Source organism: Rhodamnia argentea, chromosome 7 (assembly GCF_020921035.1).
Source record: "Rhodamnia argentea isolate NSW1041297 chromosome 7, ASM2092103v1, whole genome shotgun sequence".
NCBI lineage: Eukaryota > Viridiplantae > Streptophyta > Magnoliopsida > Myrtales > Myrtaceae > Rhodamnia > Rhodamnia argentea.
Window position 1 is genome coordinate 10,568,783 of NC_063156.1, and position 26,105 is coordinate 10,594,887.

At 41.0% G+C, this 26,105-nt stretch overlaps 3 protein-coding genes across 5 annotated transcripts; 1 reads left to right on the top strand and 2 right to left on the bottom strand.

Annotated features, from left to right (window-relative positions):
- Positions 1 to 2,932: 2,932 nt before the first annotated feature.
- LOC115737691 (triacylglycerol lipase SDP1-like) lies at positions 2,933 to 7,100 on the bottom strand. Its single transcript, XM_030669968.2, has 3 exons — positions 5,523 to 7,100; positions 4,363 to 4,506; positions 2,933 to 4,156 (listed from the first exon to the last, which is right to left on the bottom strand). Exons 1-3 carry the CDS (start codon positions 6,939 to 6,941, stop codon positions 3,275 to 3,277), a joined length of 2,445 nt encoding a protein of 814 aa, XP_030525828.1. The 5' UTR covers positions 6,942 to 7,100; the 3' UTR covers positions 2,933 to 3,274.
- A 7,123-nt stretch (positions 7,101 to 14,223) lies between these two features.
- On the top strand, positions 14,224 to 21,029 carry LOC115737760 (calmodulin binding protein PICBP). Of its 3 annotated transcripts, XM_048282023.1 has the most exons (5): positions 14,224 to 14,785; positions 14,960 to 15,944; positions 15,984 to 19,076; positions 19,191 to 20,483; positions 20,644 to 21,029. In XM_048282023.1, exons 1-4 carry the CDS (start codon positions 14,582 to 14,584, stop codon positions 20,414 to 20,416), a joined length of 5,508 nt encoding a protein of 1,835 aa, XP_048137980.1. In that variant the 5' UTR covers positions 14,224 to 14,581; the 3' UTR covers positions 20,417 to 20,483; positions 20,644 to 21,029. The 3 variants fall into 3 exon arrangements, with proteins under 3 accessions (XP_048137980.1, XP_048137978.1, XP_048137979.1); XM_048282021.1 differs by having other exon boundaries at positions 14,225 to 14,785; positions 15,984 to 20,483; XM_048282022.1 differs by having other exon boundaries at positions 14,225 to 14,785; positions 15,984 to 20,483; positions 20,672 to 21,029.
- Positions 21,030 to 24,494: 3,465 nt separating this feature from the next.
- Positions 24,495 to 25,568, bottom strand: LOC115737807 (F-box/kelch-repeat protein At3g23880-like). The gene has a single exon (XM_030670160.1). The coding sequence runs from the start codon at positions 25,566 to 25,568 to the stop codon at positions 24,495 to 24,497; it is 1,074 nt and encodes a 357-aa protein (XP_030526020.1).
- Between the last annotated feature and the right edge of the window lie 537 nt (positions 25,569 to 26,105).

Sequence of the window (26,105 nt, forward strand, 5' to 3'; positions counted from 1 at the left end):
ATTATTTCAAAAATATATATCTAAATTATTTATTTTTCGCAAAATAAAATATATTTTTATTGGATGATTTTCGTTTCTCTAAAGATCCTTGGAAACCCTCATCAGTCAGATGATTTTCTTCCCCCAACCACACCTTTGAAAAAGTGCAACATCCCCACTCTGGCCAAAACCCAAAAACACGAAAAGCGACAACCGCAGGTCCCCACGCTTCAGGAATTTTGGCAGTAGACAGCACGTTGGCTGTCCTTCTCTCTATCACAGGAGAAAACTCCAATTATCGAACCCGTCTCGTGCGCCTAATCTAAACAAACGGCTCAAAAGTCCGGCCTTCGCTCTCGTGTGTACCCAAAAATTAAATTTAAACGAAAAGAAGCATAACGTCAAATGCTTGGTATCTCCCGTGTTGCTCGGCTTGTTGACTCGGCCAACTCAATTTTGATCGAGTCAAGATCCTCTCTTTAAAGTGGGATGTGAACGAGGTTTGTTTCGAGAAGAATGAATACATGATAAATGCTTTCTAAAAAAAAATGATGAATATGAATGAATGTAAAATACTTTTCATCGGCCACAAAAATATTTAGACGTAAAATTTTATCATTAACGAAAACATTTTTCCGTCGATTAATCAATGAAAAGCTCGGTTTTTTTTTGCAGAAAATAAATTATTTCAAATGTATTTTTCTTAAAAATGATCATTTGTATCGCTTATAAATATGAATGATCGAAAAATATTTCGGCCCCGAAAAAATCTAGACGTAAATTGTTGTCGATAATGAGAATATTCTTCGTCAATTAATTATTTTAAGCGATGCAAATCATCATTTTGAAAAAAATATTTTCAAATCATTCGAGTTTTTTTCATGAAATTAACGGAGCTGTAGATTCACGCTAATCGCACAATTAATGACCCTAGACAGTGGCACCAAAATGGCTTTACAAATTCATCGAGTTTCTTCTTATTAAATGATTATTCCCAAGAAAGGAAAAGTAATATTCCTTCTATATCACACAACATGATCATCAACACTAGATGGACCAAATATTCCGGTTTAGCACCTATAGAATGACGACAGAAAATGCACACTCGAAAAATGAGAATGCTTTTATTATTTTTTACGGTATCAGGACATCACATCATGCGATATAAACATCACATAATAACTTTATCTGAACATCGGGGTCGATCACTTAGAAGTTTAGAGCGGCACGCGGAAAAAGTTGTGCTCACATGAAAAATCGTTTTAAATGTGGGAAAAGTAAAGGGGACGCCCCGACCCATTCAAATTAAATATAATGTCCCCCCTTTACTATAGATAAATCAAATTGAAAAGAGTTTTGCCCTCATGTTGTGTTAAGATGGGCCATCTATAAGTGGACACCATTTATAACTATGAAAGGCAATGACGTCTGACCAATTCGCATTCACACTCCTTTTTCTGCTCGTCCGTTGCCGGTTTTGGTCTGCAAGTAGATCGACATTGATGGCCTCATTGAATCGAACTCGTAGCCCCTTCCAGCTAATTTTAGGTCCCTTTTAAATCCATAATAATTCTGACCCAAAAAAAAGAAAAAATCCATAATAATAATCATCATCTTAAACAGGGATAATTGTTAAAAAAAATATAAACTCTTAAACTTATTGTATGACGGTTAATTCGGTTCTAAACCTTTCGATTTTGTTAATTTAGTTATAAAACTTTTGACGACTTGTCAATCTAGTACTTTCGGTCAATTTTGGCCGGCGATAGCTGATGTGGACTCCGAGCGCTGACATGGACAGAGTACTTCACTCTGCTTTGGCAAGTGGCTGAGTTTTCGCTTTATTACGCAAGGAAAGGGTCCGGATGGGGTACGGACTTGCCTCACTCGACGTTGGAATGCTCAATTTAAGGCGTCGGCGAAATTGTTCGTCAACATAGGTCCAGACAGAAAGATAGAGATAAAAATAAATAGAGTTATTAAATGATGACCGACTAATATCGATTTTCTATTTTTTTTAAATGAAAGTTGATACTTGATATATATAAAATTTAAATCATTACTAGGTCCACTCAAGTTTACATAAGTCAAGGGTTCATCGTTGAACATTTACGCAGCCCCTAGTGAATCAGAAGAAGTTGCTCGTTCTGCTTTGAAAAGTTTCGGTAAGGATCAGACCAAAGTACCAAAGATTGGACCAACAACAACACGTGTTTTGACGTGGGGGAAAAGATGAAAAGACTTATCAGTTTGCCTTCTGGTCCGGCTCAATTTGACACGTGAAAGTTCTCTTTCTTGCCAACAAGTGCAATACTGCTTCTAAGTTCCCACCTTGGCGTGCTCGCAAAGCATGTCAAAGTTCATGCAAGGTAAAACAAATGGCTTTTCCATTTTGATTTAGATACTTCCCTTGATCCATTAGTGATCTGTTTTTTCGGAAGTGATGAATTGCGAATGAGTTTTTAAAGAAGCATCGGTGATCAGTTGAACCGTGGATAAGCCGTCGTTGTTTTGAGTTATCTGTGTCATGTCGAGGTCTTTTTGTGTACCGATTTCATTGACCATCGGGGTATCGGACTCACTAATGATACCCTAAATGGTTGGGAATCTTTATGTTTACCCAACTGCATGATCTACATATGATGGATGCTAAACAAATAGCTAAAGAGGAAAAGTAATTTCCCCTTCATTTCACCTGTGGGAATTACTTGATAATAATAGATTGATGTAATGTAGGATTAAAGAACGAAGGGGAAGCAAATCGGTCTCAGGAGAGACGGAAGCACAGAAGGGAAAGGGGAAGCGAAGACATGTGTTGCTAGAAAAATTACATGTCACTCGGAGGATGAAGAAGATGAAAAAGAACGGACGGTCACTCGATAAACTACAACTTCTAATGCTATCATAAAGCTGAAGTCAAATGCATGCGCGCTCGCGGGCGAGATGGAGAGAGAGAGAGAAATAGAGTCCTTGGCTGCACTTGAAGGCAAGATTACACATTGAACATGTTAACGTATTTACAAGCTGGGGCTTTTCCGGAGAACCGTGCGGTATCCTGACCTAGAAACGCAGCCACAGCTAATTACAATCCCACGCAATGCGCTGATTTAGTTAAGCTCCCTGTTCTTCTGAAGTAAGAGAAGCATTGGAACCACTTACTATGGTGAATGCCGAATAACAAAGGCGATGCAATGTATAAACCAACTGTCAGGAGATTCTCCGGTCCTTTCTGCTATCTACACCAGAACCAATTTGAACCAGAGCACCATGAATCTCTCCTCTCCTTTTTTTCGGCTTAGGCTGTTTCCACATGATCTCCACCAGACCCGCATTCGGAATCCGAGCTGCCATCCATCTCCTTTTCTGGACAATCGAGATGCAAACACTCGGCGACTTCAGAGTTGTAACTCTCAGAATCATGACTCCTGTTTGAAATACTAAGGTTCTCTCTCCTGACGACATTAAACACGATCCCCTCCTGAACCTTCTCAGCATGCAAGAGATCTCCTTCGGTCACGGTGATGCTTGAGCTGCTTCTATTGCTCAAGTCCCGCAGATCGAACTCCGCATTCTCTGACGTTCTATCAGGAGTTGTCACCCTCGAGCTCTGTGAGTGCGTTTCTGCTCCCATTTGGGTAACATTGGAGTTCAAATTAGGGATCTTGTTTAGGTCAACGTGTAGGTCCAAGCTTTGGACGTAGTCAGTGAACTTGTTAGCAGAGCTAGTCCTCATCAAGGGCCCACCGGATCTTGTCCAAGAAGGTACATCTACACTTTCAGATTCACTGTCACTTCCATCATGTCCACTGCGATAGGGCCGGGAATTCCTACCTAAGGATCCACCAACTCCTTGATGTAATGAGGAAGTGGTGTCTGCCAGGAGATCTTCGTCGAGTGACCCAGTTGAGTTCTCTCTAGCAAGGCAGTTCCATGAAGGGATCCTTCTTGACCCGCTGAATTTGGCAGTGGCAGTGAGGCCAAGAGAAGCAGCCGCAGCTCTCTTTGCACTCCTCTTGATTCTGCGCATATGGTTGAGGATCGCAACACATTCATCAAGTGCAAGCTCAATGCCACAGTTTGCTTTAATGGCGGCGAGCTTCTCCCAAGTGCACCTTCTCCCCTGATTGGCAGCTTTCTGAAGCTCAATATGGGATGGGTTTTGGATGATCTTTGAATACTGTAATACAAACACCGATCGACAAATGATAAAATCAGTTGCCACATAGAAAAAGAAGAGGTCGGCAATTCATGTGCAGGCAAAAGTGCAAATGGGCAAATCAATCCAGAAGCTTAGGGGAGAAGAAAATCCATAGTATACGAGTTCCTATCAAAAGTGCTTCATAAGTTTTCACAAGGAGTCTAGGGCCTTTGTATTGCACATACCTGAGCAAGTGTGGCAGGCATAACAACAGTGACATCGCCCTCCCATTCTTGCGCAAAGAGCTGAGCGATCCCCCCAAGAGGAAAACCAAACTCCAATACTTGGTTGCATCTATGTTTCACCTCCAGCTCAATTAATTGAGCAAGCTACAAATATCCAAAAGAAATAAATAAATCTATAGACAGAACATTTTTATTCCTTCATAGACAGAGAAGAAAACCACACCATATAGCACAAGATATCCGGTTATCCACCATCAAAATCACAGACCTGAGTTTCCATCCCTTCCTTCTCATGAACCAACAAAAGACAAAGCAAGTCTTGGAAGAGTAATAATCAAATCACTGAATAGGTTACTCAAGTTGTTCCAAGGTTGACATACAAATGAGAAGAACACTCTGTAGCTTGGATCATTTATAATCAGAACACTTGAAACTTTCCTTTATTTGTTTCTTTCTTTTCGGGGGGCACCCCTATTGTACCATTTAGTAATGGTTTGTGACTGATTTTCTGATCAGCTAGGAGATGTACACTGTTTCATTTATATGGGTCAACTTACAACTCTCTGTGAAGCACGCGATATTATCTTATGCCCAACTGAACAACTGATGGGTAGAGGGAGCATTCTTCATTTATAAATAGTACACAGGGCTTTCTTCACCTTGAGAGGGTTTAGGACATCAAAGAAAAAAAAAATCCAAAGGACAAGAGGTGCAAATACATCTTTCTGGTAAGTGTTAAAGGCCTATCTCACATTTTTAGAAACCGGGAACTTTGCTTTCTATTAACACTCCTACTCCCTCCCTAACGCCTCGTGATCTTCAACAATTCTGCGCTTAGCCCGTATGTTATTATCTCAATTTCCCGAGTGTAAGGCTAAGCAAATTGCTTCTATTAACACTCCTATTCCCTCCCTCCCTCTCGCACAATGTAATAAAAGAGGCACACCATTTTTGTAAATTCAGGGCTCAAGCAGGACATGAAATATTACAACTGAACCTGCTATATCACCTTGGACAATGTAAACCGTTTGCTCAGAGAAAACAGGATCAACAAGCACCAGATACCAGTTATGGCCTCTTTAAAGGCAAACCAGTTAGGAGAAAGAGAAAGAGACATGAATTAAAGAAAGCAAACCGTAAGTAGAACTTAGAGATGATACCTTGGCAGCAAAACTCCCACCATAAGCTCTGACAAAGTCCTTCATTCTTAATAGTGGTGCAATGTGAGGATTTGCTTGACTCACTATAAAGTGATTCACGTTGAATAGTTCCTTTAGCTGCATCATAGGTAGATCAATTTCCAAGCTACCATCTCTCCATTGACGGCCAGGTGCCCCACCGTTCTCCTCAGGGCCCAAATTGAATGGTGGATGATAAGGAACAATCTCTCCACTTCTATCCTTAGCCATTAGTTCCTGGGCTTCAAAAAGGCCAGGAAAGGCACAAGAAGCGGTGACCGCACTCCAAATGACAACATGAGGTGAGGTTAAGTAGTTAAGGCACCTGGGTGGCTCATGTTTTCGCGGAGAGCACACTGTTATCCCAAGAATTCGTCCTGTCATGTCATAAGCTTCTTGAAACGTAAGATTACTGGTAAGATGCCTTAAAATCCACTGCAATTGTCTGATCTCATGCACAGCTCCTTGCCTCCTGACCCTCCTGACAACCGCAAAAATCCCTCCCAGCTGATCAAAAAACTGCAATGAGTGCAAAGAATCTTCGAAGAAGTTTTGAAGCTCAGGCCAAGACCTGGTGGCAACAATAGAGCACATTATAGATCCCACACTGGAACCAGCAATTATCCTAGGCAAAAGCTTATGTTCAACCAGTGTTTTAACCACACCAACATGAAAGGCTCCCAGAGAAGCTCCCCCACTCAAAAGCAAAGCTGTCCTACCAAAGGCATGCCTAGTCTCATGCATGAAAGAGAGCTTCTCCTCCAAAGAGAGCTCATCAGAATCAGAGTTGCAGACCATCCTTAACTGAGTTGAGACCTCATCAATGTACTCCTTAATGAGCTTGGGCACCTGAAGTCTACCCTTGTGAAGCTCAGGGTTACACATATTCCCAAGATTCCTGACTAGATCAGCTCGCATGCAAAAGATGATATCTCTAAGAGAACCCTCTTCGCGACGTTGGCGGAGCTCCTGCAGCTTGTTTCTTACCAGTTCCTCATCATAAAGATCTGATTCATTCATCTTCACTGTCTCTTTATCAAGCATCTTAGCAGCATGAGCCCATTCCTCATAAGTCAATGCAGCTCTCATCATGTTCCGCCAAAATTTCCTCCGATAAGCCATTTCGGCCCTCACTTTCACGCTGGTGTACCGTTTTAATAAGAATGCTATAACAGTGACCATTGCCAATATCCCTTGTGGATTCCTAGGATGAAACCATGATATCATGGGGGTAACAAAGCCCCCAATCCTAAACGCATAATCCAACACCACATGAAAGAGCTGCTGCGACAGATGTGACATTGACCGAGAACACAGGATTCTGAAGGCAATGGTGCGGCCAAGAATGGTCGAAGGTCCAATGGAGAACGGATTAATGTTTGCCTCGTTACTTATATCCATGTCTTGAGTAACAACCACCCTTGATCTCTGGATGCTTTGGTATGTTAAAGTATCAAATAGGTTCTTAAGGAACGAAAGAATAACTTACAGACTTCCACTATCCACAGCAAAGAAAGGTAGGGAAAAACCTCAATGAGCACAAGGCGCAAAGAGGAGGGAAGAAATAGACAACCAGATAAAATCTGGCTAAAGTGCGTAAGGAAGTGAATAAATCAATTTCACAAAAGGGCTGAAAAATTCACTATTTTGAGCAAATTAGCAGATTGGCATTTCAGAGACAGATCGAGCTTCTAACTATCCAGCAAGAGTAGGCAACATTGACCCAGACATCAGCTAAATCATTGAAGCTACAAGAGAGACGCTCAAATCATAGTCGCTGACCTGCAATTCGTGAAATTTATCCAGCTATCATGAACATCACCAACCAAGAAAGCTCCTAATTAGCAGAATCAAGGTGCCAAGGATCCTTCGAATCGAAAAAAAGCAGGGCTTTCTCAGGCAAATGATTGCAGAAACTATCTCAAACGCTTCGCCAGCATTCTCACTGCAATCCCTCAGCTACAACTCAACAAGCTCCCAAATTCCCAAAACCGACTCAATCCTCCAACGGAGACTCAAGAAGGTGCAAAAAACCAAATTCCAAGAGGAGGGTCGAAATCGAAAAGGCGAGAGAGGTGAGACCCAAAGGCAAAGAATTTAAACCAACCCACGAAGGACCACGGCGAATCCTGGAAGAGATAGGGATTCACCGGACACGGGGGCGATGATGCCGAGCCGAATCAGCAGCGATGGCGACGGATCGCATTTAAAGAAGATGGATAAGAGACGGGAGGGGAGACGATGACTGTCGCTACGGGACACAGAGCTTTTGCTACTGCCTTGGAGCTTTCCTGGAAATTATTGAAGCGAGCGAAGAAGTTGAACGGACGGGGAGGGAAGAGGGAAGAAGACAGAAGAAGGGGTCGGACATTATTATTATATGCAAGAGAGACATCACAATCCAGCGTCGTGGAAGTCGTGGGAATTGAAGAAGCGAGAGTGGTTTTCAAAGCTCGTGTTTCTTGCTTTGCTTTTGTGTGTACGCCCACGCGAGTGAGTTCTCGGTTGCTTGGAAGGAACGCGAAAAGGAGATTGGCGTCTGACATCGGCGAAGGAGGAAGAGGAGGAGCAGAGGAGACGATCCAAAGAAGAAGGGACACGGATTAGATAGATTTGAGCCCAATGGGCCTAGCAAAATCGACCCAAAAGGATTGCTGAATCAATCCTCTTGCATGTATTCTTCGTGTTCTAGGCCCAAAAGTTCCAGCCCCCATATTTGCTATCTTGGAAGAGAAAAATTGTGTTTGAACAATTTGGGAAAATTTCAATTCAGGATCCGAAGTAAAGCCGTTTTCTTTAAAAAAAAAAAAAAAGAACGCAAATAGCAGACTTTGTCTCAAAGAATGAACCGAAGTGACCAAGTTAATTTTAAATAAGGGCTTGAGCGCACCGGCCAACCTAACCTTCCACTGGTTTAGTTCAACTTTTCCAAAAAACTTTAGGCTCCTAAGGGTGGGTTTGGTTCGGTATTTGAAATAAGTTATGGAGAAATGCAAATGTCTTCAACCTAAAGGGGTTTAGAAAAATGTTAATTGTGTTTGGTAAAATCTCATTTGAAAATGGGCTTTAAGTTGAATAGTGTTTGGTAAAAACAACATTCTAAAGGGGTTTTAAATGTAATTTTTAAATTTTTGATTAAAAAAATTACCTATTACCGAACCGGCAAAGAAGATAAACAGTAAAAATGAGGCAAAATCGAAAATATAAGGAATTAATGAGGTTACTTTTGGAAGAAAAAAATCCCTTAGCATTTGGTCAAATATCGAAAGCCCGATCTTGGTCCCTACCAACATTGGGATTTCAGCTTTCACAAGGCCAGCATTTGATTAAATGATAGCTTAAAGCTGAACTAAATGCTTGAGCATTCTCCCAATAGGCTTTGGGAGCCGAAAGTCCCTTGAGAATGCTGGAACCAAACCCACCCTAAGTCCCTTGAGTAAAAGTTGAGCATTAGGTAAAATATTTTTAGCGAGCGTTGGGCGAAGGCCACATTGGCAAAACAAAAAGGCCAAGGCAAGTGGATTTTCCTTGGCCTTTCGGCATCTTTGTATGTCAACTTTCAGGCTAAATGAACTCTTTTCCCTTCAAACTTTGTCCTCACCAACATTTTCAAATTTTGTATTTTGCCCTAATGTCTACTGTTTATCGTGTCTCTCAAAATCCTTTGTTCCGAGTTCCGATCCACGCGAGCCATAGTTACGGTAGCCAGGGGACGATCTTTGATAGTCGAGAGAGTGTTGCCAAGGGTCAACGGTCATCGAGATCTAGGTCATCGGAACTAGGCTCATCTTCTCCATCACTAAACCCAGAGTTGAACGTCAGTATGGTGTCCATTGACAATTGCGCTTGGCTTGCCGAGGGTCGCCAAGAGTCTAGGTTCACGCGTCTAGGTTTGCACAACAAGCGGATTGCTTCCTTATTTATGCTCGATAGGAATGAGTAGTTTTAGGTCCTATCCAGCTTAAACCTACTCGTCAAAATCGGTTTCTTATTTTTTGAAACTTGTAATCTACCCTATAACAGGTTCCATAGTCTATTCGGAAATAGGCCAATTTTCTTTAAGTCTTTGTTTATTTTGTAGTTAAGCAAAATGAAAGTGAATGCAGCAATAAAAATTGAAAATTTCAAGTTTGTCTAAAGCAATAATACATAAAATTGTAAACATGTAAAATAGAATAACTAACATAATTTCAAAACACGTAACATAAAACCTAAATTATAAAACTTCAGCCTCAATCCTCCATAAAAAATTCCTCCAAGTTCTAATCTGTTGAAATCAAAAGAAACCACAAACATAGTTAATCACTTAATGATATTTTTAAATTAAAGTTACTTTTAATTGAACTATAATAATTATTAAAAAGCCTTGCCACATATATTCATTTTACTTTAACTCGCAAACCCTATTTATCGATGATAATCCTCATTAAGACAACTGGTGATCTTGGCCAGCGAAGAGGTCTTGAGTGAAGTCTAAGCTATTCGTGCACTCCCGACCAAAAAACAAAGCAAAACATAGCTTGGTTGTGCGCGATGGTAGAAATGGCCGTCGACGATGACAACAATGAAGAGCAATGTCTAGACTTTTAAGATGAAGAAATTTTCTCAGAGAGGAAGAAAGCCAAGGAGTCACTCTCAAGGAGAGGAATATTAGGGTTTCGTAAAATGAAAAAGCCAAAGCGTAAAAGTCAATTCTTTTTAGTGTTTGGTAAACTATCGGTTCTCAGTTTTCGGTCTGATTCTTGCGGGAACCAAATCGTATAGGTTCCAAAAAATATAAAATTGGGAATCGGGAACCAGACCGAGTCTCACTAGAACCTGAACCCTTGAACCAACTCACGCCTCATGCTCGATTAGAGAAAAGTCAGTTTGCATCGGTTTTCCTCATCATCTTCCCAGCGAAATGATCTCTCGGTTCAGTTTTGTTTCTCTTTTGCACCTTCTTTTACCTGTGTATATGATACGACCCTTAAAGTTTGCCATCGACTGTTTCTTGTTTATGATATACTTCATGAGAGCTACGCTAGTATTTGCTCTTTTCCCATTGACTGAGTAGGCATTAAAGTGAAACCAAACAAGCCTTGTACTTACAAGCCAAATAGGTTATCCCCCGGGTAAAACTTTCTGTGTTCGTGGATTTTGGTTCAGCGCCACATGGAAAAGTCCATATTTCGCTTGTGGTAGAAGAGGTTGTCATTTTGAGCGTTGGAATGTGATTGTGCGAAGGTGAGAGATTTTCGAAGTGGAAGTCATTGTCGAGAGATTTGTTGATCTCGGAGTCGCATTGCCTTGGCTCTTCGAGGGTTTGATCCCCCGGCAATTGTTTTGCTTCACCAGGTTTGCTTCCATAATGGCGATGATGAACAATAGCTATGCCTTTTGTTTTTATTTGGAAGCCGCTAGTCTAACGATCTGACAATACTATAATTATTTATGACCCTACGATATTTCAATTAATGAGTGTTTTATGCAAAACAAGAGATGATGGTGTATGAATCTATGATCAGAAATAACTAATAGTCTTGTCGGATCATCATGGAAGCATTCTCATTTTCATTTTCTTTTCTAACTTTAAAACTACTCTATAAAAAAAAATATAGGAAAAGTGACTAAACCAAATGGCACTTGCTTTACGATGACCTCTTCAAGTCCAAAAAAGTAAAAAAAAAAAAAAATGTCACTTGCATCTGCTTCTCCTCCCAGCCAACAATCTCTCGCTTCCCTCTAGGGTTTCCGATTGCCAATAATACGTCTTGGGGGACCCCTCTCCCTCTCACCCTCCCTTTCCGTCCCTCTACTTTTCTGACTCTCATCTTCAAGATTTTTACTTTTTCGGCTTCTCTCTCTATTATGGGAGTTTTTGCGTGTGAATAAATTTCTGCCGCTAATATTGAGAGAACGTGGAGACCAGTTCGGCCATTCGTCCAGTCGACAGCCAAGGAAGATGTTCATGACATGATTTCACAACCTTTTTGAGATTAGGCCGCTCTCCCCTTCTGATTTAGATTTAACCTTAGATCCGGAAGTTTTACTCGCTCAAACTATATCTAGATATAGATATAGGAGTTTCTTACAAGTATTGGATTTGTGTTTTTTCAATATATTGATGTTGGTGTTATTATTCAGCGATAGCAATGAGGAAGTTGAACCTAAACACGCATCATAAGTCATTATAAATAGCGTGAGTGATCTCGGCTTGTACTCATCACCGAATCCGGTGAGTGACCATTAGCTGTAGAGTATTCTTTGTTATATATGCTTTTTGGTATTTGTTTTGTTCTGCAATTATTTTAGGATTTGTAAGGTTTGAAATCCTTCTAAATACTTCTCGAGTATTGTTTTGCTCAATGAATTGAAAATTTCCTTCGATTAAAAAAATGATATTTGTTTTGACCAAATGCACATGGAGTCAAAGGTCTTTGGAGAAATGTTCTTGCATTTCTCTATAACTCTCCCAAACACACATTTGGCTGGCCGGCTTGCGATTTGCATGCTTATTCCAATCATGAATATCGCTGAAATTTACTGGCCACAACTCATATTTAAACACATAATGAATACGAGTATTAACAAATTAAAAGTCTTAGTCACGAATATCGCTGGATATGGAAGCTCGGATTACTGGTTTAAGATTACACACTCATTATCGGACACTATGAATTATCACGGGATTGTGCAAAGATATAGAAAAAGAAAAACACAAAAACGTATTATAGGATCAAGGTTCTAACTTACCCTGCGGAACATGTTTCCTTAAGAGAGTGCTATTAAAATTGCTATGTGATATTCTCATTTCGAGATTATTATTCTTTGAAGAGAGTGCTATCACGCACGCCTTAGAATCTGATTTCATTTATTTCTAAGGACTTGAATAAAAAAAATGCACCGAAAACAAGAGTATAGCCATCTAAAGTAGGGAATTCTTGCCGTATCTTGTGAATTGTATTATAGCGGAGCATGTATGACCACGGGCATGTTTAACTCGAACACAACACATTTGTTAATTGATGCCTCGATACGAACAGGACACGCCTAATAAAGAGCCTCACATGACACGACACCACAAACGCGATTATGAGACAAGTCGCCGTGTTCGGTGTCGACCGGACACAACAAGTAAATCTGTTTGCTAGTATAAGTTAACACATTCAAAGCACACGACAACTTGTGTTTAACACTTCTAACATCACGCAAACAAAGCGTGGCGAGAATTGCCTGTCCTAACCTCAGCTCATCCTCACCTCTCCGCTTCAGAAAACCATAACACGAAATTCGTACGGTGTAGATCTGATTCTGGACGGTGCGATGCTGATCCTCCCCCGGCATTCACGCTGTCTAACCCGACCCACACGCTTCATCATCGTCGGTACAAAGTTGATGCAAAATCGTTGTCCCCTCTATCTTTCTCTCTCTCTCTCTCTACCCCCAATTCTGACTCTCCCGCTGGTCTTCCACGCGTTTACGAACAGAGATTCCTGAATTCTTCAAGGCCCTCTACGGGTCTCATTATCTGACGGATTGAGGGTAAACCAAGAAAATGGTATACTAGAGTAAACATCAAGTGTGTGCAATCAGTCTGGGTTTATCTAGAACCCGGATTGGATCATCCGAAAAATAGATCCGGAAACTGGTTCTAAATTTTGAGAATCTCTTGGAACTGGGCCGATTATTGACTCTAAATACCTAGTAACCGGACCGGTTTTGGAATCGATTTTTAGCAACTGTTAAAAAATTATCTTAGTCTCGCTTGCCTCACCTCCTTTATTTTTGGTGAATTGTAATTTCTATTACTCGTATTAGGAATTGTTACTTTTGATGGATAGTGATTTTTATTATTCATATTTTACTTTGAATCGTTTCATTGTTACTTATATTGATGAAATAATAATTAAAAAAATTTATGGGGTAAACTTTGAAATCAGACCCAAAAAACAAGGTACATTTGAAAATAGATTCCAGGATAAACATGGTAAGTTTTACGTTTCAAAAATTTAGAACTGGTTATAATATGATTGATTTCAGAATCTAGATCCGAAACCTACCCATCAGGCCTATGCTCATCCCTAGTTAAAATTGTAAATGGCTTTACTGGCTTTCATTACCAATCAGCTCGTCCTTTCGTACTTTGAGAGCACCTAAAAATATTCTTCAGGGGGGTTTTTCTGGATCGGACCTCAGCGCCGACCGCATCACATGATATTCAAATTACATCAAACATCATGGATCAGAAGTAAACTCCATAAAATAGGATTTGTGTTTTGTCTGAAGTTGACATTTCAACTGGGGAAGTGGGTTGTTGCAGGCTGCACAAGCACTGGTCCATACATCTCTAATTTATAGCCCAAACGAGGCTACGAGTTGGGGGAAGCTCTCTCTCTCTCGCTCATGGGTCCGCCTGCATTTGCGTACTTCCCCTGCAGCTTGCAGATTCATTCGACCATCTGTCATGAAAAGATGTAATTTTTAACGAATCTTATCTTCTTCACAGCGACCTCAACCCAGCATTATTAGCGACATGACGGGTGTTAACGAGAAAAGAGAGCGATGATCACCCCCACCCGACAACAACAGGAGCCCGGAAAGCTTTTCTCGCCATCTGAAGAATCCAAAATACAGGTCAGTTGAGCAAGGAAGGCCGAGTCAAACAGTTCTTTTTTTTTTTTTGGGTGAAAAGTCAAGGCATCTATCGAACTCTTTGCCAATCTCTGATCTCTGCGCAGTAATATTACGGAGAAAATTAATGTCAAGCTGGCGAGCAGAAACTAACCTCTACAGCCGACAGCCTACTCTGTAATCTCTGCTCCTCTCGTTCGCCAAGAAACTTTCCCAATCGAGATTTTCTTCCTTGCCAGCAAGAAAGCTCAACGCTTTTTTTCTGCCTTGCCCACAAGAAAACTTCACGTCTTACCTCCATGATTGAAGCGACTCCGATGGAGCTTGCGGAACTTGCTTCTTGAAATTTGGTTTGGGCCGTCGCTGAACCGGAAAGTTGACAGCCGCTCAACCAGGAGAGGAAAAAGTAAGTTAAAGGGTCCAAATTGATGGAGATGAATTCGCTCTCGAGCCGGCCGAGCATGGAGTCCTCAGGAAGATCAGGGGAGTCTCAATCTGGTCACAACCCGGTACTTGACCGTTCCAGTGATGGAGCAGCCTCGGAATGGTCTACTTCCATTGAGATGTCGGATGCATCGCCGGATCACACGGAGGCGATGGCAGGTTCCGGCATGAAGGCATATGATTTGCAGGTAATTCCACCAAATCCTCTTTCTTTTAGCAATAATTACCAGACCAAAAATGAAAGAAAGGAGAAAGGGGGGGGTGTTTGGGGAAGAGGGAAGATAAGGTATGATATCTGGGTGGGAAGATGAATAAGGCAGTAACTTAATAGCTTACAGATATGTATTGCCTTCTTTGAACAGAAACCATTGAGGACATTAACTAGGAGATCTAGTTTAAGGTTGGCCAAGGGATTGACAAGAATGTCCAGTTCAAAACTCAGAAGATCTTCTTCGAAAAAGATCTCTGGAGTGGTAGATCTCCAAAGGAAGAAATTGAAGAAGTTGCGGTCTGTCAGGCTTGCGGGGTTTCAGACCACAAGGCCATCTAGAAGAAACCCAAGTTTGCTACATGACCAGCCTCTGAGTTCCTCGAGTGACATGGATGGAATGCCAAAGTATTTGAAGTCGACGAGGTGTTATGACGAGAAGAAGGTGAACTCTCAAGCAAGTACTCGTAATTCTGAGCCATCTGTCCGCAGCAATGATCGGAATGGAAAATTCTTGAGTAGCTTTGAGCCAAACCGGAGTCCTTCAAGTTACAAATCTGTTAAAGGCTTTACAAGAACTCCGACCCTCAGACCTGTGAAGATTTTAACTAAAACGGCCAGTTTGAAACCAAAGAGGCCTCCTGCACGGAAACGGCCACAAATTTCTCAGTCCTCTGACTCGAGCATTCATAGAGCTACCTGCTCTTCGGCTATCAGGGGATCAAAGGTTCCTGATCAGCTGGAGATTCCGCAAGAAGGCGATTCGTCTGAGAGGATTTTGGCGAAGAAAGTCTGTCCATATAGCTACTGTTCTCTTCACGGCCATCACCGGCATGGGGATGCTCCCACATTGAAGCGCTTGAAATCGGCAAGAAAGCGTGCGAATGCACAGCGAAGCAAGAAACTGGAAGGTCAGCCCCCTCAGAGAGTAAACAATATAGGCAACTCAGTAAAGGGAAATGACTCGAGCAAAACAGTGTGCAAGGGACAGCAAGCCGTCGAAGAATTAGGGAATGTCACTCCTACCGCTCAGAAACTCAAGAGGGAAGTTCCTGTAGAAATCTACACTGGACCAAAAGCAGATCCAAATGGAGATGTAGCTCAAGATGGAGGCGAAGTCAACTCTGATTCTTTGGGTCTAGTTGATATACAGTCGGTCAAAATTATGATCCCCCATAAAAGTTCTGGAGAAAATATACAGCAAGCATGTGTTTACAGCGAGGAACAGCATGTGCTGGTGTCTCCTCTGGCCCTTGAGAAGGAGACGCTCACGGAGTTTTGTCGAAGTGGAAGTGAGCTTGAAATTGGCATTACTGACTCTAATAATACACGAGAGAATGAAGAGGAAAGTTCATCAGTTAATTGCAATACCAAAGGAGGGAATGTTGCTCTTGATGAAGATCAAGCTGCATCCCCAGCGGTCTGCCAACTGAAACCTGAAGATGGTGGTTTGTCCCAGGACCTGTCCTCCAAGTCAACTGGTATCCCAGAAACCTGTCATTTAGAATACCCACAGGATGCCAACATTGTCAGAGAAGTTGATGCAGAAGAGCCCTCATGTTTGGAGTCAGAACTTCACCTGACTGAAATGACAGTGAACAGTGGAAACACCACTGTATCAGGTAGCATGCCTGATGAGCTAGCATGCACATCAGATGTATGTATCAGCAGCAAAGAATCTGCTAGGGCCTCAAAGGATGAATCATCTCCGGCAAATGAATTGAAGGGAGAAAACGCAGAAGCTCAATTTGGAGACTCTGAGCCGGATGATCCATTTAGGACTCCTCGGGGAACAAAGAAGTATAATGGGTTGTGGTACCTAATATATCAGCACATGGTCTCAGATATTGCTGAAAGCGGAGGGTCGCAGCCGTTCAATCTACAAAATGAGAAAGAACATGTGAAAGATGGCAATATGCTGCCTGGTGTGGATGGAACCAACCATTGTCAAGCGGTTTCTGAATGTGGTCAGGACGTTGAGATGGCAACCAATGATGAAGATCGGCAGCAGATGGAACTGTGCCAGAGTGATGCCATCAAACTGTTGCAAGAAGCAATTAGCAAAATTCTTCTTTCCCAAAGCCTGGATTGGAAGTCTGATAGCCAGTCAATGGGTAATGATACATATATGGGGGACCAGTGTCTCTCTGATGAGAATGATGGCAGCCGAGGTGCAATCGAATCGTCGAGAGTCTCTACTTTCCCTGAACTTCAGAATGGTGCAGCTCCAGATTCAAAAGAAGAACAGGTCAGAACTGAAGATCTCGATACCAAGAAGGAACAAAGGGAAACTAAGATGTGGAGAAGGCCTAACCAGCCAACACTTAAGAGATGGAGCAATGTGAAAAAGTTGATCCTTCTCAAGAGATTCGTCAAGGCATTGGAGAAAACTAGGAACTTCAAGCCAAGAATGCCCAGAAGCCAGTCCTCAGAACTTCACCCAGAAGCAGAGAAAGTCAGCTTAAGACGGCAATCGACAGAAGAGAGGAAGAAATCTGAGGAATGGATGCTTGATTATGCACTCCGGAAGGTCATTTCCAACCTGGATCCAGCACAAAAAAGGAAAGTAGCTCTCCTTGTAGAAGCCTTTGAAACTGTCGTCCCAGCAGAAGGATGTGAATCTCCCTTAAGTCCAAATTCATCATTTTCATCTCCTGTTCGCCGTGCTAAAGCCAACGTAAATTGCTCAGTCCAGGATGACAAGCCAAAAGGCAGTGAGTATGGATACTCTTCTGCGACATTGACTGGGATGTCATCAAGCACATATCCAGTTGTACAAAGCAGCGGTTCCCCAACTGAAGAACAAGAGAACCCAGTGGCATCTTCTCAGGCCAAAGTAACAGGTCAGGACTTTTGTGAAATCAGTAAAGATACAAGCATGGTGATCTATGATGAAAACCCTATGAAAAATAGTTGTTCAAGTCCTGATGGGGTTATGAGTAAGTCCACTATTGCGAGTGATCCATCTGATCAGTGCTTGAAGGCAGAAAACAGTGACAATGACATTGAATTATTAGACGATAGAAAAGTTGAGGTGGAGAGTGCAAGGGAAACTCCAAGTTTAAATTTACTAGCTGACGGTTCTTATGCAGGATTGAGCAGAAAAAGCTACGAGACTGAAGGTTCAATGGGTGAAACAGTGCCGATATTAAATGATTCTAAACGTGATTTGCCTGAAGATATAGCAGAATCTGAGCCAGATGATCCATTTAGGACTCCTGTTGGAAGCAGGAAGAGTAATGGGTTGTGGTACCTAATATATCAGCACATGGTCTCAGACATCGCCGAAAGTGGAGGATTGCAGAGTCTAGAAAATGAGAAAGAATATGTGAAAGATGGCAGTACACTGCTTGGAGTGGAAGAAGCTGACTGTCGTCAAGAGGTTTCTGAAGGGGGTCATGACATTGAGGCAGCAACCAATGATGAAGATCGGCAGCAGACGGAACTGTGCCAGAGTGATGTCATCAAATTGCTACAAGAATCAATTAACAAAATTCTTCTTTCCCGAAGTCCACATCAGAAGTTTGATGGACAGTCAAAAGCTAATGACTCAAAGTTGGAGGAGCAGTGTCACTCTGGTGAGAAGGATGAAAGCAGAGGTGAAACCGAATCATCAGGCATCTCTACTTCCTGTGAACTTCAGAATGGTGCAGCGTCAGATTCAAAAGAAGAGCAGGTCAGAACTGAAAATCTGCATACTGAGAAGGAACAAACACATACTAAGATTTGGCACAAGCCTAATCAGCCTACACTTAAGAGATGGAGCAGTGTGAAAAATTTCATCCTTCTCAAGAAATTTGTCAAGGCATTGGAGAAGACTAGGAACTTCAAGCCAAGAATGCCAAGAAGGCCATCCTCAGAACTTTTCACAGAATCAGAGAAGGTTAGCTTGAGACGGCAATCTATAGAAGAGCGGAAGAAATCTGAGGAATGGATGCTTGATCATGCACTCCGAAAGGTCATTTCCGACCTGGATCCTGCACAGAAAAGAAAAGTAGCTTTACTTGTAGAAGCTTTTGAAACTGTCGTCCCAGCACAAGAAGGTGAATCTACCATAAGTCCAAATATATCATTTTCATATCCTGCTTGCCGAGCCAAAGTCAACATGAATTGCTCAGTCCTGGATGACAGACCAATTGCCAGTGAGGATGGATACTTCTCTGAGACTTTGACTGGGAAGTCATCGAGCACTTATCCAGTTGCCGAAAGCAACAATTCCCCAACTGAAGAACAACAGAATACGGTGGCATTCTCTGAGGCCAAAGGAACAGGTTGGGACCTATGTTCAATCAGTACAGAATTAAGCAGTGCAGTCTATGATGAAAACCTTATGAAGATTAGTTTCTTAAGTCCTAATGAGGTTTTGAGTAAGCCCGTCATCGCAGGTGATCTATCTGATCGGTGCTTTAAGGAAGAAAACAGTGAAAATGTAGAGGAGTTTTCATGGAAAACTCCAAGTTTAAATTCACCACCTGAGGGTGCTGATGCTGGATCAAACAGCCAACCCTCCGAGACCAAAGGTTGTTTGGGTGAAACAGTGACATTATCCAATTATTCTAAAGGCCATTCGCCAGAAGATGATGATGCTGAGTCAACACACATTGAAGGGTCGTCCCCTTTACCATCTGTCGATGACACATGGGAGGAGCCCAGGATGGCTAGTCGAGAAGGTAATGATGGAGCAAATCCCATAGATGAGCTTTCATCTGATTCATCTCCACTTGAGGAGTCCATGCCTCTACGTGTCCCTAATGCAGAACCGGAAATACAGTTGGAGAACAAGAAGTATTCAAATCTCTGGTACTTGATACACAAGCACATGGTATCAAGTCTTAATACAGAAGATGAAAGCAGGTCAACTCTTGATGGCATCAACAAGGAAGACGAAGAAGAAGAGAACAAATTGGACAGAACATACAGTTCTTGTCCTTGTCAAGATTCACCAGAGGCAAAAGATCAGCAAACATCTCTAGGTCATAGGGATGATCGTGAAAAGATGGAACTCAAAAAAATTGAGGCCATTAAGCTGGTACAAGAGGCAATTGACAATATCCTTCTTCTGGAAGCTGAGGAAAGTTCATCAGGTGGTCAATTTTCGAGTAAGGACATTCAATATGAGGAGGCAGAATGTGCAGAGACTCTCACTTCAACATTGAATAATTCAGCTGATGATGGAAGGGTGGAACCTGAAGGAACAGAACAGCCCAGAGCTTCAGATCAAGAAACGCAGCTCCAATTTACTACTGTTAATGGTGCTTCCCATAAAGAGAATAGAATGGAGCCCAAGGTGGCAAGCAAATTTAGCCGAGGAGCAGTGAAAAATTGGAGCAACCTGAAGAAGGTAATTCTCCTTAAGAGATTCGTCAAGGCATTAGAGAAAGTGAGGAACCTCAACCTACAGCAGCCGCAACATCTTCCTCCTCAGCTGCTTGATGAACCAGAAAAAGTCAATTTGAGGCATCAGGACATGGATGGAAGGAAAAATACCGAGGAATGGATGTTGGATTATGCCCTTCAGCAAGTTGTTTCCAGATTAACTCCAACAAGGAGAAGAAAAGTTCACTTACTCGTAGAAGCTTTTGAAACGGTTAGTCCTCCAGTTGGGAATTGACCATACTTCAGGCACAAGGAACAGCTTTGTGTCATGCATATCCCTTTATTCCTCATCTATTATCAAGGTAAGAAACGGTTGAATGATTCAACTGAACCAAATGCCCACTTACCTGCAATTTGTATAACCAATTTCTGTCCATAAAATAGCGAGATGAACTTCCTTCTCATTGCAACCATTTTGGCAGAACAGGTCTAACTCTTCCTTTTCTAACTTTTTGCACACAGATAAATAAGTGAAGTCTCTTCAATGCAGAGAATTCATGGTCATCACTTAAGAGTTGCATTGGATTCATCAAATTGGAACGTTTGGGCGATCCAAGGAGATATAAGGTTCATTTATTGTCCTTCGATCATTGTGTTCTCACATGTAAGTGGGAGCTAACTAGCTCCTCTCACCTCAGAGGTTTAATTTGCATAGATCGGTATATGATGTCTACCTTGATATCATCAGGAGTCATTTTCCAAGTCAATGTACAGATGAACCTGTAGTTATTGAGTTTCTTGCTCCAGCTAGAGATGTGATAAGAGTGTGATGATGAAAAAGAATTTTGCATTTTCGACCATTTGTTACGTACTTGTGAATGAGGCAATCAGTTTCCGGAGTGCTTAGATGGTTTGGCTTTTTTTAGATGATTTCCTGCATGACTTATACCATCCCAGGCAGCATATCACTCCCTCCAGAAAATAGTTTATCTGCAGACACGCAATCCTGTCAGTGAAGATTGCTCTTGCTCTTGTTTAATGTTTCAACACGACTCCAGAATCAGAGAGCCGGGGGAAAGGAAGCCCCCGGTGATATGTCTATATAGTTATCTTTTCTGTTGCCGACTTTTGATTATGGGAGGACATGATACCTCAAATCTAAGGAAACGCAATTCCTACAACCACGACACTGAACTGAACCTAGGAAACTTTCGAAAGAGCAAAAGAGTAGTCGACAAACTGGCCTTGGAATGTCATCGAACACTTAGGCCGGCGAGGGTGTCTTGTCTTACGAGATCAAAACGAATTTTATCTTTTCAACAAAGCTTTATCCATATCAGAAATACTCATTCTGTCAGCAACATCAAAGCAAAAATTAATGATCTAGTCCATTTATCAATCTCATCAATTAACATATCAATGGCTTATTCCACTTATCTATCTCATGTTCAATATTTAATCATGGTCACTACACAACACCTGGTAAAAAGGCGACCAAGATTTCCCTTATGGTAAGCTCTCCATCTATTATCAACCGATGGCTCATCCCCAAAGAATATCTTAAGCTCTAACCGCCGTAACCGGGTTCCTAGTGATATTAAGCATCAAACCATCATCCTCTAATAGCATAACTCAAATCTAGAGTGATTCACCAATTTCTCTCTAGTCAAGTTACCAAGATTTGGTTTATCATTTGACATTTGAGTTTTTTTTTTTTTTTTTGCGGAATTTATTATTATTTGTAAAATTTTCTTATGTTTTACCAAACTTTATTTATCTTTCTTAAGGTATATATTACATTTACCAACTATTATATGAACTTACTAATTCTAATTTGAGTGAATTATCAAATGTTCTCCAACTAAATTATCAACATGCTCTGATTTACCAACTCTCATTGAATTAGTTACCACTGATTATTTCCTTTTAGTTTATCAAAGTCATTCGAATAAAGGTTCGTATTTGATAGTAAGGCATTGGCGCGAAAGGTAATTGGAAGTTGGTAAAAAGTAGTAAATTGATTTTGAAATATGATTTTGAGAGGATAATACTTTGAGAGAAGTACACTAGAAGTGCCAAAGCTAACTAATTTAATAACAAAAGTTTCGAAATGACCACTTCTGTGCTAAAATTAGAGAAAAACAATGACCTAAGCACTAAATTGGAGAAATTCCGCCCAAAGTGATTATGTGTATAATTAATTTGACATGGAAATATTTTTTAAAAAATAGTTCATGTGGACTTCCATGTGGATCCTTAAAAAATAGAAATAACTGAAAAAATTAAATTAAATTTGAAAATAAGCTAAAAAAGGGGGTGAGAGTTTGAAAAGGAGTCATTGATGCTGCCTCATCGTTGTCGACAATGGCCAGCAGAGGTTGTTGACCCTTGGCCGGGGGCTAGCGACGCCCTCCAGCCATTGTCGGTGATGTTGTGTTTGTGGTGGCTTAATTTAACTTATTTTTAAATTTTTTATTTTTATTCTAATTAAGTTTTATTTTTATTTTATAATAATTTTTTAATTTTTGTCTATTTTATTGCTATTTAGAGCTCCGACAAGTCACATGGGATTCAGATATTAATAAAAAATGAAAAGTCAAATTTCTGATTGAGCATATCAGAGTTAACATTTAAATGATCATTTTTAAAAAAAATCGATAGCAAGTGACCATTTCGAAACTTTTGGCACTAATTGAGCATCATACACAACTTTTTTTTGGTACTTATAGTGTACTTCTCCTATAAAACTTCTGAAGTACCTATCACATTGCTTTGGCAACTTATCGCACCGATATTTGACTCGATTCTACATAATTTTTTGAGAACAATAACATAGGAAATACATACTTTCTCTAAAATAATAGGAACTATGCCATTGCAACGAGTTTTTGTTAATTCGTTCGGTAGCAATAAGTTTGAGAGTGTAAAACTTTCGAAATTCCTATTACTTCTCTCCAGCAACTTTTTGGGCTGATATTTGACTTGAATTTGCAAAATTTTTTTAGAACAATAACATAGGACATACGAAATTTCTCGAAAGTAGGAGGAGCTATGACATTATCACTAGTTAAATTTACATTAACTACGAGTTAATCATACACGGATTAGTTTGTCAATGTCTATATTTTGTGAAAGTTTCAAATTTTCAGATTAAAAAACGAAAGCCAAAATGCATGAGCCGCGAGAAACATATTAAGCACGAATTGAAAAGAATGAAAAAGTAAAAATTAAGTTGAAGTATCCATAGATGAGTGCTTCGTCATAGTTAAGAATAATATAACGGAAAAATGAAATTGAGAAATTCTTGTATGTATTATTGATATATGATAATAAAAATCACATCACCCTGTTTGTAGGCTTTTATAGATCACTCTCTAAAGTAATATATACATCAAGATACGCATAATTTTGAAGATACAGTAAATCAACAGAATTATCAAAATATCTATGAATAAGAAATTATCCCATGGAATATCAAATATAACCACTCAAGAATATGAACTAGCAAAAGAGATATATGCATAATCTTGAAAGATATGCAGAATTATATAGATACACTAATATCCCTAACAGTGTCTTCCAAACTCTAACTCTCTCCCTCCTGCGGGTCCTCCCTCATTTAGAAGAAGTAGAGGTGATGGGTGTAGACTGTAGTCCGTGGGGTAATCTTTGGGGATAGTTTTCGAGTTTTATAGGAGGATAGTTAAATGTGAGATTAGTGGCAAGTTGCCGCTAGTTGGATTCAGGGAGAATTACTAAAAACAGTTCTAAATCTATTGTAATTGTGCAAGTTCTAAATCTTCTGATCCCGACTGCACGATTTTTCCTTATGATGGTGCTTCTCTTTCTTTCTTTTTTAAGCTGGGATTTTAATTCTTTCCTCACTTTTCACGAGTTCTTGTTGCTTTCTTCAATTTTTCTGGGATCCGGCTGTGAAGTTTGCATAAACTTACAGCGGGGTCGCCACAAATTTCAATTTGGGTCAAACACTCGAAATACAATTAAGACATAGTCGACATGGATGGTGGTGTTCTACAGGTTAGCATTTAAATGGTGCTTTCTGGCCGCAATCGTAACTCTTTCGCGACTATTCAAATATGCTTATGGTAGTTGTGCTTAACCTAAATCTTACGGGGTTAGGACTGTCACGTTTATTCTTTACCCTGGCGGCTCGACTTCTGCTGCTATTATTTGGCCAAGATTGATAGAGTGAGATTGACTCCCAATATAATAACGGAGCAAAATACTAGGGGGGGCCAGCCGCAGAGATTAGTTAAACTATCCTCGAAAAAGATAATAAAGGAGCAGCCACGGCTGCTCGAGTTTTATTTAAAAGTGCATTAACGAATGAGAAAACAACAAGAAGAAAATAATCAGAGCCTCCCCGACGTCTCCTCACCAAAAAGTTGCTCCAGAGAAACCAGGCTTAGGGTCACGGACCTACACCGGTGAAGCGCCATATCCTCAGTCCCGCACCTCGTGAATCTTTGCTTGTTGACATCGTACAAACACGTGTCCCCCCAGCGATGGAGGATCAGCTTCTCGAGCTCGTACGGTCCTAGCACGTAGTAAAACTTGCCGACCGTGTCGATCCTGTATTTTATGGTCCACTCTCTGCGGGTGCTGGTGGCGTCCTTAAGCACCCACGTCTCGAGGTGGGTTGTGTTCGAAATACGGTACAGGAACAACGCCAGCGATTCTCCCACCTCGTGCATTCCGGTGGCTCCGTAGGAATCATCCGAGATCGGGATTGGGATCAAGCTGAATTCCTCACTGGTAAGGTCAAAGGAGAGCGTCGCCTTCACCCTCTTGTCGATCAACCAGTTCAAAGCTCCGCAAGCAAAGACGGATTTACTACAAAGCCACTGAGAAGGCGGCGGGGCTTTGCAGGTCCTCCACAATTGCTTTTTGAAATTGCAGACTCGAGCCCCTGTTGTGCGGGTATGAGTCTCCTCGTCATAGTCAATTTCACTGATTTGTACCATCTTGTACGTGTTGGCAGAGCGATCAAAGCCGAACCCGCAAACCAACTTGATAGCTGACATGTTTGGTAGAAGATCAGATACTCTTGGCAATCTCAGAATCTCTTTAGCAAGAGGATTAATCAGGAGTTCAGGATTATTCTCGATATCGGTCCAGTGCCCGAAAAGGAGGAAGCCATTGCAGGCACCTTGGAGCATGTAGCCTTTCAGTTCCGGAAATTTCCCTATCAGGATCATCTTCATGGCCGCTTCCTCTTGTATCTCGGAGATATAGATCTCCTCTTTTCCATACTCATGGTGTAGAAGCACTCGCTCTTTCGAGCAGTGCAATGAGTTGCGGAAGTAGGAATCATCGATGGCTTCTCTCCAGCGCTTGCAAACGCATCGGAATCGTAGCAGCGACTGGCTCGAGACTCTAGAGAGGATATCGGAGAGGATGGCTAGAGGAAGTTTGTTCATCTTCATCGAGAGTGGAGCCACCGTCTGCTTGAGGCTGTTCACCGGCGTATGTCCATCACAAGGAAGGAGAAGGATTATTTATTAAGAATTTATCAATTATAGAGTCTATTTCCTTGTTCTATTCGGACGAGGATTACTATGGATAGATAGATAGATAGATATCTTTCATCACCTTCCTCGACATGGTTAAGACGGGCATCACTATCTTTGCAAAATTTGGTTGGATTCCGCTATCTTGGCAATTGGCAGACCGGTATATATCTGCAATATGTAAAAAAATATGTTATAAAAAAAAAAGATTTGTCAATATCTGCAATGATGCCTACGGTCTTTGTAGACTAATGGTTAGATTTAATTTTGCAATCTAAGGTAAATCGTGCAGATACTATAGATACAATTTAAGGCGTGGATGTAGTGGTCTTTTGGTAAATTGGCAATCCACATCCCTTTGATAAACGATAAATTTCATTGAATAAAGTCATCATTACCTATACCGAGGATGATACTAAGCCAACAAAAAGATTTCACATGATTTCAACATCA

Coding starts and splice junctions, on each gene's coding strand:
- LOC115737691 (XM_030669968.2), bottom strand. CDS start 6,941: ATGGATATAAGTAACGAGGCAAACATTAATCCGTTCTCCATTGGACCT. Junction 4,507..5,522: donor GTGGGAGTTTTGCTGCCAAG/GTATCATCTCTA, acceptor GGATATTTGTAG/CTTGCTCAATTAATTGAGCT. Junction 4,157..4,362: donor TGCCTGCCACACTTGCTCAG/GTATGTGCAATA, acceptor TTTGTATTACAG/TATTCAAAGATCATCCAAAA.
- LOC115737760 (XM_048282021.1), top strand. CDS start 14,582: ATGGAGATGAATTCGCTCTCGAGCCGGCCGAGCATGGAGTCCTCAGGA. Junction 14,786..14,959: donor TGAAGGCATATGATTTGCAG/GTAATTCCACCA, acceptor TTCTTTGAACAG/AAACCATTGAGGACATTAAC. Junction 15,945..15,983: donor CAACTCTGATTCTTTGGGTC/TAGTTGATATAC, acceptor TGATCCCCCATA/AAAGTTCTGGAGAAAATATA.
- LOC115737807 (XM_030670160.1), bottom strand. CDS start 25,568: ATGAAGATGAACAAACTTCCTCTAGCCATCCTCTCCGATATCCTCTCT.